General features: G+C 43.0%; 1 protein-coding gene across 1 annotated transcript in view; it reads left to right on the plus strand.

Annotated features, from left to right (window-relative positions):
* TMEM132B (transmembrane protein 132B) overlaps positions 1-2,478 on the plus strand; it is a 23,431-nt gene extending 20,953 nt beyond the window's left edge. The window contains exon 5 of the mRNA XM_012809040.2: positions 795-2,478. Coding sequence (XP_012664494.1) covers positions 795-1,943 — 1,149 coding nt within the window. The 3' untranslated portion in view covers positions 1,944-2,478. The remainder of the gene's footprint in view (positions 1-794) is intronic.
* Positions 2,479-12,935: the final 10,457 nt, after the last annotated feature.

Consider the following 12,935-nt stretch of genomic DNA (forward strand, 5'->3'; position numbering starts at 1 on the left):
CTTCTTGCTTCTTACCCAGGCTGGTCTGTCTGAGGAAAGTACTGAGTGGCTTAGATACACTTCCTCTTACACACGACCACAGGCCTGTGCACCACTTGCTGTCCCACGGGTTTATCTGTGCCAGGCACCCTCTGCTGCTAGACCAGGACTAAAAGATGAAAGGTTTGCCCTTTTGCCAAAGCAGGTGATTTTGATTATGGGAAATTCCATTTCAGCTTCTTATGCGTGGCTAATAGTCACCAAATCACTGCTGCTTATGACAATTATTGTCAACTCTAAAACTCCTCTCCATCTTTAAACGTTCACAGATCCTTTATAAAGATACCAGGGCCAGGGGCCATGCAAGCCTCACAGCGCAGCTTCCCAAGTCCTCCCAGCCCTGCATGTTTTGCTTCCTCCGCTTTGACTTCCTAATGAAGAACGTTCAAAGTGATATTATCCTGACCAGGAGTTTGATTAGTGGCACCGGAAATTGATTCAGATAAATTTTCTGATCTTTCAAAATGTTTTCAGAAGGTCAAATTCTGTTGTGTGGCATGCAATAAATTAATTTACACTTTAGTGCCTTCATTGAAGTATATTATTTGCTCCTCAGCCCAGTGTGGCTGCAGCAGGTCATTGATGATAGTGCAAGGCGTGCCAAGAACTGTTCCAGATTATAAAACATGGACATTGATTTTTCTTTATTTTTATTTCTCTTTATATTTCAAGAATTTATCTAGGAAATTGTATTTATGTTTGCAAATGTAAAGGAACCTGATGATAACATAATGCTTTGGTTTCATTTTCCTTAGGAAGCAATAGTTAGTTCTTGGATTTTGTTCAGTGATGGCTCGGTGACACCTTTAGACATTTACGACCCCAAGGATTATTCAGTTACTGTCTCATCATTGGATGAAATGGTGGTGTCTGTCCAGGCCAACCTGGAGTCTAAATGGCCGGTTGTGGTTGCAGAGGGTGAAGGACAAGGGCCCCTGATTAAGTTAGAAATGATGATCAGTGAACCGTGCCAGAAGACCAAGAGGAAGAGTATTCTTGCTGTGGGTAAAGGAAATGTCAAGGTCAAATTTGAACCAAGTATTGACGAGCACCATGGAGGTACCAATGACATCGAGGGCATAAACCGAGAGTATAAAGACCACCTCAGTAATTCCATAGAACGTGAAGGAAACCAGGAAAGGGCAGTTCAGGAATGGCCCCACCATGGTGCAGCTGTTGGCCAAGAGCAAAGTACCAACAAAAGCACAACCCCACAGTCTCCCATGGAAGGGAAGAACAAGAAGCTACTCAAGAGCGGTGGTCCAGACACCTTCACCAGCTTCCCCACCCAAGGGAAGTTACCGGAGTCCAATAATCCCAGTGACCTTACAGTAACCTCAAGGGGGTTAACAGACCTGGAGATCGGCATGTATGCCCTGCTGTGTGTCTTCTGCCTGGCCATCCTGGTCTTCTTAATCAACTGTGTGGCATTTGCGTGGAAATACCGACACAAAAGGTTTGCTGTGAGCGAGCAAGGCAACATCCCCCACTCCCACGACTGGGTCTGGCTGGGGAACGAAGTGGAGCTCTTGGAGAACCCCGTTGACATCACGCTCCCGTCAGAGGAGTGCACAACCATGATAGACAGGGGGCTGCAGTTCGAGGAGAGGAACTTCCTTCTGAACGGCAGTTCCCAGAAGACTTTCCATAGTCAGCTGCTCAGACCTTCTGACTATGTCTATGAGAAGGAAATTAAAAATGAACCTATGAATTCTTCGGGCCCAAAGAGGAAGAGAGTCAAGTTTACTTCCTACACCACCATCCTCCCGGAGGATGGCGGCCCGTACACCAACTCCATCCTGTACGACAGCGATGATAACATCAAGTGGGTCTGCCAAGATATGGGGCTGGGCGACTCCCAGGACTTTAGGGACTATATGGAAAGACTGCAAGACCAGATGTAAACTCCTTTCTTATGTTTGTATTCACCTTTATGCCTTCTGTTTTTTGAATGGTGGAGCAGTGAGGTTGATCAGCAATAGGGGATGATTTAACAAAGTTCAATGTGTGGAGGTCTGGTGGGATCCCTTTCTAAGCGGGCACCAGAGGTGCAGCTGGGCATTAAGCCAGGAAACGCCTCCAAAACAGCCACACGTAGGGACTGGAAAACTTCTAAGACAACAGTTCTACTGACTGCCTGGTTCTAGCTCAGTGCAAATATAACAAACCCGACCCCACAGACATTGTTAGTCACCTTGCGACAAATGGCCATGTGGAATTAGAAAAGATTTGGATGTTAATTTTTCTATTCCTAGACCTTTTAAAGCACAGCGGACACTTATTGCCCTTGGCCTGAGTTTAGACATACACGAAAGATGACTGAATGTAGCTATCCTTATTTGTTACGAGCGCTGCTCATTATTTTTATATACATTTGCTCCTGCACCCGTTCCTTTGACCTCTGGAATTCTTTTTGAAACACAGAGAGAAGACGTTTCCGTCTTTTCATTGACATCTGTTTGATTTATATCTGAGTTTCATTCCCCGGGATTTTCCATGTTGTCTTCGGTCCTGGGTCTCCATGTAGGATGTCAGGTTTTTCTGGGTTTCTGTGCTTCATTGTTTAGGGAAGGTATCCAAGAAGCTTATTCTCACGTTGTTTTTCCTTTCTGTTGTTGTTGAACTTTCTTGTATAAGACTGGGACAAGGAGTTTTATTTAAAATGTTAATATACTGTCAGGGAGGGCCATCTCTTTCCCGTTTTCTACATGAAGTTTCAAAAATTTGGAGAAAAGTTACGAATCGCAAACACTTATTTTTATTCTCTGCTTGTTGACAGTTCACGGGGAACTCCTGGTGTGTACTTCGGAGGGCAAAAAGACCACAGCATAGCTGTATTTATTCATATTCTTTGTGGTCAACCCAATTTATTATCCAGACTGAAATCTAAAAAACAGAATTGATCTACACAGAAGGGAAATTGCCTGGGACGTAGCTGCAGATTAAACTTTTCCTTTTACCAGAACAAAAAAAAAAAAAATTTTTTTTTTATTAAAGTAAGTAGAATGATGTTTCAAGCTAGCAATATATAAGAATCCATCTGTACAGTGATTTTTCCCCCAGAATAACCTCAATTGTGACTCTGGCATAGGTAAGACCTTCACAGGGTGAGCATTGGTGGAGAAAAGCAATGAGATTTCCCCCCAAATCTGTACAAATCAGAGGCTGTTGTAGAGCTCAGAAGGCAGCTGTTGTGGGAAAAAACACTGGTATGGAAAAATCAAAGGAGCAAGGGGGAAAAAAAAGCAACAATTCCTACATAATCTGTAAATAAAATAATGTTGTTTTTAAGAGCATGATGAATGGTCTTAAGGAAAGCAAGAACTTCAGGTTAGCAAAATGTGATGCCAATTTTATTTATTAAGATGACATTGTTGGAGAAGCAGACACTGCTAGTGGGCCTCCTTGGGAGCTTTACTGAGCCATTTGCATTTCTGAGAAATAGAATTTTAAAGGCTCAAAGTAGGAAGGCCCTGCGGGAGGTCCCCTCAATAGTTCCCTATCCAAATGGCTGATAAGGGAGCTAGCCAAAAGAGAGACCTTGAATTGTTCTCTTCTTATAAGTGGGAATAGGACAGCGCAGCCTCCTCTGGCCATGAGGCGATAGCCGAAATGTTGTTCTTCTGTCTCTTGCCAACCAGCACTACAGTGTGTGTTGTGAATTGTGCTGAAATTGCGGGTGATGCAGGCCTGACCTCTGGAGGTTGGCGTTCAGTTGGTTGTATGAGCGTTTAAAGACAGAAGCTGGTGAAGTCTGTAAAATCTTTCAGTCTGAGTGGCTAATGAAGCTGGGAGAGTCAGGCATTACTGCAAAAGGAGTTTGCAAAGAGATGACTGACACCTTCTAGGAAGAGCTCTTACCCAGTGAAAGGCTTCTCAAAGGGTTTGGTGGGGAGGGAGCCCAGAGCCCACTGTGCAGGACTCAGGGAAGGTGATGTGCTAATTGACACATAGCTATCCAGGTGAGTCAGCTCCTCTGGGAGACATTTTCAATGCTGTCTCCTGTTAAAACTTTGACATTCCAGAAATGATGGGAATTCATTTCTTAAAATGAAAAATCTCTACTGTAACAGGGAGCAAATCTCTGACACACACAGCAGGCTCCCTCCCACTGGCGAAGTGAGACTTTGGGTGGGGTGGACAGCATGGGAGGAAATAGGCCACTGCCATTGTCCCAGGAGGTGTCACTTCCATGTGCAGTGGCTTCTGAGCACAAGGGGAACTGATCACGGGCTGATGACACCTCCCGTGGATCACTTAGACTCACCCAGAGTGATACGGCCTTGGTGTTGTCACCTTTGTTCTTTTGTGTTCAAACTCAGTCCAAGATAAAAATCAAATGCAAGTTCGTGAGGGAAGGGTCCCTTTTACCATGTGACACACACTCGGATGTACAGAAACACACAGCATGCGTACACATACCATGTGCGTGCGTGTGAATACTGAAGAGCCAAATGATAAACTATCTAGTGGGAATCAATAATCACTGTCAGTTGTTCTCAGATTTGCTATGGAGACTATTCAGCGTAAGGGAATTTCATTGAAGTGTTTGGTGCTCTAACTATTTCCTGCAGATTATGAATCATGGGTAATATCACCTTGATTTTCAGCTAGTCAGTGTACAACTATGAGGCATTATACCCAAAAGACTGCTAAATTAACATGGGGGAAGAGACATAAACAATTAAGCTTAGAAAGCTGATTTCATGGGGGCCAGGCATTTGCCCGGATTTTCCGGCTAAGATCTCCAAATTATTGGTCTTGATAAAGAACCTGAACCAAACAACCATTCATCACGTCCCTTCTGTTCCCATGGTAATGGGGCACTTAGACTTCCCCTGAGGGAGGCACCAGCAAGCCTCTCGGGAGGGCACCGCTGAGGGAGGTTCAGGGGCAGGCCAGCGAGCACGTGCCCTGGAACCACTGAGGACATGCAACGCTGTCTCCAGATGTGCCGTGTTGGAGGTCAGAGCACAGGGCTCAAGGAGCAGCTGCCACACCAGAGAACTGGAGGTTATACACATGGGGGTTTTGCCTTTGAGTAAAAGTAAGAAAAAAAGACGGTAGATGTTTATCCCCGAAGAACACTATCTGGCAAACCTTGGAATACTCCACGTGTAGCAGGAGAACAAATGGCTGACTTCCCAGCTGTTTTGTCCTGCACACTGGCCAGAGTAAATTCCCAGACAATCCCAGTCTTTACTATCTAGACCAGTGCATCTCAACCTTCCTAATGCCGCCATGTATTTTCATTGTTAAAAAGGGGTTGCGACCCACAGGTTGAGAACCGCTGATCTAGACAGAAAGTTTCTGTTTATGAACATGGCTGCAGGGAAAAGCAGATTCATTTTTGTCCCATTGCCCTATCTGTAGACTGAGTTGTACCTTGCTAGCTTTTAAGTTGTAGAAGGTCTGCCCCTGTTCACTTCATCTGAATCCTACAAGTTATTGGCATCGTTGCATTTTCTACTCTACTCACCTAAAAAATGTTCTCAATTCTCTGTTCTGTTCTCTGTAAATGACACAGTTCATGGTTTATACATTCAGTGACCCTTCCCTCCACTGAAATGACACATGTGTAATGTCATGTAAAGGGACAGTATGGACGGTGGAAAAGTGATGCTGAAATACGGATACCAGATATTTTTGTATGTAATATAGGCGACATAATGAAACACTGAGAGGTGTATTGGAACAAATACATTTTAAAATAAAAGCATGCAAAACTGTAGCTTTCAAATGTATAGAAATTCCACTCAAAAGTACCTAAACTGATGTGGAGAACAACATTGGGACCTAACATCATGAAATGCACTGAATTAGCACGTCTGGCCTGGAAAGGACGTGGCTCGTGGGGATTGTGGATGGAATCTGCCAGAACGTTTTGATCCTACTCTTCATTACTTTGGGATTTTTCCTTTTATTTTTTTTCTGGAAATATTTCAGAAATAAAGTGACTTCATTTTCCAGCATAAAGGTATATGCTAACCACAGGGTAACTCATCATTTTTAACATGAAAATAAACATTTAAAGATTCTTCAATTGTTTCATTATTTTACCCAAATGTTCCTTGCAGCTTCTGTGCGATTGATCGTTTTTATAGATACATTTTTCTTTCCAGCCATAGATTTTAGTACCCTCGATACAGTAATAAATGGACACCCAAAGAAAACACTTCTTGAAAGTTGCAAACGGCTTTTACTTTTAAAAACTTCTCATTTGTTCTTCCAGAAGACTGGGGAAACTTCCTTTCCAGGTGTCTGAGAAAAAGTGCTGGTGTTTCTCATGTCCATGTCCAAGGTCAAGCCGTCTTGAAACTCAGTGCTGAAATGCATGATGCCGCAGGCGTGGGATAGCCTTTGACCTCTGTCACCCTTTTGATCTTTACTTGTCAATGGTTTGGTTCTCTGTGTGTATTTGGAGCAGGAACTCCTATGGCATGAAAGCCCTGGCAAAGTAGAGCTCTAGAGACATAAGAAAAATACCGGCTAGGGGGGAATTCTGCTGTTGAAGGCTGATGTAGATGTCTCAGCTGAAGGACAAGTGGGTGCATTTGATGGGTCCCTGCAGGCTCTCTGTTGAGGTATGTGCAATTCCTGAAACTGCCAGAGTCATGTGTGGCATTTTGGCAATGCCCTCAGGATGAACAGGGAAACCTCTCTGGAACTAGCTTGGCGTGTCATAACAAATGCCCAACACCGAGACTGGTCTTTCTCCAGGCTCTACAGGCGTCATTTAAGCACCAGGTGTAAACAGGCGCTGGCTCTGTGACACTGAGGCTGCGGAGTAGCAGGCTTCCTGCTTCTAAAATGGTGGCAGCAAATGAGTCAAAAATGTTTGTCCAGGGACACAAAGCCTCCCCCATCAGAATTAGTTCTGAGCACTGTGGGTAACTGTTTTCTGCTAATGGCTTCCTCCCTTCCTTTTTTCTTGTAATGTAGAAGGACTGAGCCACAGAACCCAGCCGGTGCTCCCCAGATCTCAGCATGCACATATACGGTGCAGTAAAGTCTGTTTCAACACAAGAAGGAAAAAAAGTTTGTAAAGGGATTTGTAGAGGAATGAACTCTTTAGATGCTGCGTGCGAGTGCAAAAGGCCAACACTGCCTTTCAGAATGTGGGGTATCGCCTATTATTTTCTTTATGGTTTTCTACAATTGAGATAGGTTATGGAGTTTTTTGTTGTTGTTGTTTGCTTTTTAGACATCGAGTAAAGGCTAATTAATTGCTCATTATGCAAATTAAGATGATGATAATTAGCTAACAAAATTCTATGCTTCATTACCCCACAAAAAATACAAAAAAAAAAAAGTACAGTAACATTCTCATCTGGGTTACTGTGTTTATTGACTTTGTGGCCCAAGGCAAGCAGGATATTACCACTTGAAGTTAACAATCCAAGTTCATTAGAGAAATTACCTTCCCAGTCCAAGAAAGTAATAATGTTATCAACTCACATTTTTGGGGGATCTTCATGTTCCATGAGATGCCTTTAAAATATCTTTGGCTTTAGTTGCTGCCCTTGGTTAGTTCTTCAGATGAAGCACTGTCACTTTATGTTAAGGATTGGAGTCTCTTTGAATGCTACAGAAAGTGAAAGGACAAATAAACTTGTTATGTAGCTACACTACCCACTGGAAGCACTTTACAGAGAGATGGAGGCTGCTTAGGACTTTGGGATCTGTTGGATGCTGATTTTTTTTTTTTTTAAATCCATTTGGAATTACTCCTGGCTGGCTGAAATCACTTTTGACCTAACACATCTGTCTTTACCTCCTTTCCACAAAAGAGCATGTGAAAGTTTGTAGTTTCCATCAAAAGGTCGAGCTGAAATAGCCTGCCACTTTTTCCCTACCTCCTTCGTAGGAATCTGACTCTCAGAATGAAATAACACCAATGTCAGTGTGGACACTGACCGTATGATACACTTACTTCACTTAGAGATGCTGCCGTAGAGAGGGTGCTTTCCCCCTCCTCATCACTTTAGGGTCTCCATCTTACCCACGTGTATTCTCATACAGTACAAGCATCTTCCCTTCCCATAAAGATTGCAGACAGACAAGGAACACACATCTGCCATTGGAAAGCACACCTGCCCAGGGAATCAGCATTCTTATTTCATTATTCTGGTTGATGTCCCGTTCCCACTGGGTGCATTCATCAATGTGTCAGGACTGCTACCATCTCTGTCACTCTGGGTGGTAAATGGTTCCACAGCCACCATGTCACATGCTCAAAACTGCCAGTACTGGCAGCTGGAGGGATCAGAGTGCTTCCTCTCAGCACATCACCGCCTGGCTCTCTTTCTGTAGTTAATCTGCATTGTGAGCTTTAGTTTGGGCTTCTAGCGAGGGGACCCATTAAAAATTCAAGGTGATCCCAGGAGCAAACCCATTGCCCAGTTTCCATTACAGGAGATGTTCTATACATTCCCTGCACGTCATTACAAGTCTAAGCAAATGCCAAAGCTATGAGCTGATAGTAGAGACTTAATAAAGAAATGATCAAGGGTGGCACCTGTGGCTCAGTGAGTAGGGCAGTGGCCCCATATACCGGAGGTGGTGGGTTCAAACCTGGCCCCGGCCAAAAACTGAAAAAACAAAAACAAAAAAAGAAATGATCAAATCTAGGAAAAAAGAAGAGGCTAAAAAACACTATGAAAGATGGCCCCATCCACAGAGTGTTATTCAGTAGGTCTGCGTTCTTGGCAGAGGGCATGTGCTTCTTCCCACGGCAACTGATTTCTCCAATACTACTTATTGACAATGTGTGTCCCAAGAGCATACTGTGGTTTCAAAATTTGAATTTGGGTCCCAGCCATCAGTCTCCAGCCTGAGACTCTTCTCGGGCAGGTGGATCCTGTCTTGGCTACAGTGAGTGGACAAGCTCACACAGCCCGAGCCAACTGTGCACTTCTGGGTGATTGCAAGGCAGAAAACAGTGGGAACAAATCTCGTCTGGCATTTGAAAAGAAGGTGTTATCCTTACTTTCCACTTTTCGGGATTGGATTTTTGGTCCCTGGTAAACACCAGCTGTTATGAACAGAGCATGCGTTATAACCTTGTGCTTCCATAGACCTTTTTTGTATATTGTATCTATCTCATTATATTACTCATGGTTTCAGTATGATCTGTTGTGTATGTTCTGCAGTATATTTAAGTCTCTGTAAAGGCACTTCCAAACATTTTGAAAACAAAGAAATAAAACATGTTGGATGATTCCTTGTTATAGTAAAACAATTAATGGGTAGCTTCCAGGGAATGATCATTTTCTCAAAGGAGAATACTAAAGTCCAGCATAACGGAAACTGTTTCTTCAGGGTCTTGATGAAAGTTAGGGGCTGAGACCCTACAAATTAGAGAAAAGAATGAATGGCTTATTGAAGTGTGAGGGCAAAATTCCAAGAGAAATAGGGTTTCTATTGAGCTCTGAGGAAAATACTCTGGCAAGACTTTGTATGGAGTCTAAGTCTTACTGATCACTAACTCCTCCTGCATTAGGAAGAGACCTTCCAGAAAGAAGAGATTGGTGGCAAGGACATGCAAACCCAATTCTTGGAGGAGGCCAAGAAAAAAGTCCATTTTCTCTTAAAGCTTACAAACTTGAATTTTAATGAGAGAAAAATCTCAATTCAGATGTGTCCCTGCCAGCCACCGGGAAGTCAATTCTATTTATAAAATTTGAGTTGCAGGGAAGCTTATTTAGGCACTGAAAATTCTAGTTCCTATTCATCGTCTTGAGAAGTGTTATTTTTATTTCCATAACAATGAAACAGTTGACTGCATTGAGTCTCCATTGCTTTAAAACTTTTGACTATAAAGGACGCCCACCACACCACATTCCTGCCCTCACCAGACAACTGGTTTCAATGACTACTTTGTCTAATTGCAGTGTGAATGGCTGACTGACCCTCTGTTAAAATTTAGCTTTGAAAAAAAGTCCCCTCCCAAGACAGTGTCAGATGTTCTGTCTCAGGCAAGTGTGAGCCCACATCTGTGCTCCCTAGGTCTCTGTGATAGTTACAGACATCTGTGCTTCTTAGCTGACAGCCATGTCAACATTGTCAGCACCACTTTAGGTATAAGAGGTGTTTTTACAGAAACCCCTTCCCTTCATGCAAAAGACAATGACCTGTGGACAGAGAATGGATGATCTACAAACTTACATTCTGTGCCGTGACTGTGCTTTAAACAAAGATGGGAAATGAACCTCAAGAAGGCAGAATCTTCAGACATTTGACACCGCTCTGGAGCAAAGTTAATCCACAGGTGAGTTCTCATGGTGGACCGGACTCAGACAGCCTGAACTGCACACAATGGAGAATCCTGCCTGGTGCCACAGTTCATCATGGGTCAATGCTGTTGAAAATCGATATTTTGGCATTCTACATTTTTAAATGATAATTGCCCCCCAAATGGTTAATGTGAATATGTGCACCATGTATATGAATATTCTTGTTTTAAACCTGCAAGATTAATAACAGGATTAATACTGACATTCCCTGATAATACTATTTTTTTTCCATACAATACAGTGGGGAACTTGTATTTTCAATGTTTCTTACTTTATGTCCCCAAATATCGAGACCATCTATGACCTAGGAGCTTTCCAGTGCCCCTTTCTTCAGGAATCAGAAGGTACATTTGGATTGTTACAGGTTTTGATGTCTTTTAGCTGGATGACTGCTGCTGCTGTCTGTGTACGTTGAGAAGGTGATTACAGATGAAAGGTGGTCAGAGGAGAAAGCTGGAGAGAAATGTTAACCACGAGCCAGTGCAGGGAGCATATCATTGCTCTCCGTTGTCACTTTCTATGGGTTAGGTCTGCCTGGGGAGGGATTTCTCCATACTTAACCTTAACCCTCCTTTGAGGAGCAGGCACAAATAACTGCTCCAAGCCTCACAGCGCCGTACCTGGAGAATTTGTAAACTAAAAAGACCTTTGGTCCTAACCTTCCCCTTTTCAGGGAGGGCTCTGAGCTTCCTGTTCCCTTAGGTGATCCGAAATTGAGGTCTGATGTTTAGAGGCCTTCACCAGCCCCTCCTAACCCCATATCAAGAGTCTGAGATGCAAAGAGGAAACTCCCAAACCAGAAGTGACTACAAATGTATTTAAATACCTGTGAGACTTCATAGCATACCAACTTCATTGTTACATTTAGAACTCAGACAATTTTCAGGACAGTTGAAAACGTTTCGTGGATGGGGCTTTCTTACTTTTTGAGAGTTGCTGCATGGGTAACATAGCCAATTGTAAATAATAAAGTTACTTAAAGCCAGATAGTTTCAGAGCCAAAATAATTTTTACCAAGGAAATACATTTTATACATGTATTATAAGTGCTTGCTAGGCTTTGGAACGGAACTTTAGATGCAAGGGCATTTTCAGGGCCTGCAGAGGCTTGGAGAGAGCCCAGGTTCCAGGGACCACCCGAGAGTTTCTTCCTTCTGCTTATCAGAGGTGTGTTCAGAGGAGGCACAAGCAATAAGAGACCTGTGTGTAAATTACGGAACCGAGGTTACTATTCAATTTATTTTACCGACTAAAGAACCTGTGGTTGAAAGATAATTAAATGTTTAAAAACAAACATTACCCATCGTCTGCAGTATTCCAGATAGTGCAACCACCCATATGCTTTATATAACATTAATGTAAAATTGTAGAACAAAATGAAGAAAAAACTCCAGTTTTTTTCAAGAGGAATATTTTTATTCCTACAAAATGCCAAATAATGAGCCAAAATATCTACTAATTTGATGAGTGTGGTAATAAAGGGTCAGAAACTTCACCCTTGTTACCATGGATCTGGCCAAAAGGCTGTGAAAACCATGACTATAGTTCCCCAATAGTTTGAGGAAGAGAGAATTCTGGCAACAGTGATTGGGCAAGGAGTCTTTATGAGCAGATAAAATTCCAAATAGCATTCCGTGCTGAGGAAGCAGGACACGCAAAGGTATGAAGTTGAGTGTGCTTGACAGGTCAGGGACAGGAGATCGGGTTAGAACCTGGCTTGAACCTCCCTGCAGAGTTCAGACTTTAGCGTCTGACTGTCATTCCCATGGGGAGAGAGTCAGCAGGAAAGGGATGCTAAGACTGGTACCATGAGGCAAAAGTAATAAGTACAACTATCCACAGACACCTCCATCTACCAGGCCTTGTGTCGGATGAGCAATTTATGATACAAACTTTATTTGGCAATCTTGACAACAAACTGCCACCTGGGTTCATCATACCAGTGTACAGAAGAGCTAATGCAAGTTCAAAGAGGTAAAGTCTCTCTGTAAGGCCACAGAGGTGCAGGCAGTTCAGACAGTGACTTGAGCTATAATGTAGGTCAGGATCCCTGAGCAGAGGACAAGATCTGGGGAGCTCTGCTCACTGTTATCCCCACAGTTGACCTTGTTTATGGAGGAACTTCTCTGTGACCAGCTCTGAGCTGGGACGTGGATGGGGGAATGCCAGAGTCCCATTCTGTCTGCAGACAGGCTTTATTTGCCTTATGTAGCATTTATTTCATATATTTTAGAATTAATGGGTAATATTCAAAAAGTCGGGCATTACATGTAAAACCCCCCTCTAGTTCTTTGTTTTTTGAAAACATAGGTATCAAATCCCACATTTCCTGAAACAAAGTTCGGGTAGAGAACGAGAGACCAGATTATCTGCCTGGCATGTATGTGGAGCTAGCGCCGTTGAAGTTTCTTCATTCTTTGTTCTAGCAAATATTTATTGAACACTTAGGAGATGATGACCATTGTCTTAGGCACTGAGTATACATGATAAACAGAACTTAACACTTCTGAGAGCAGAAAAGTAAACAAATGAAGGCCATGTGGGGGTGAAGAGCTATTGAGAAAAAAATAAACAGGTAGGGACAGAGAGAGGGGGCTGGTGG

This window comes from Otolemur garnettii, unplaced genomic scaffold, assembly GCF_000181295.1.
Source record: "Otolemur garnettii isolate 467f Iridium unplaced genomic scaffold, OtoGar3 scaffold00099, whole genome shotgun sequence".
In the NCBI taxonomy this organism is placed as follows: Eukaryota; Metazoa; Chordata; class Mammalia; order Primates; family Galagidae; genus Otolemur; species Otolemur garnettii.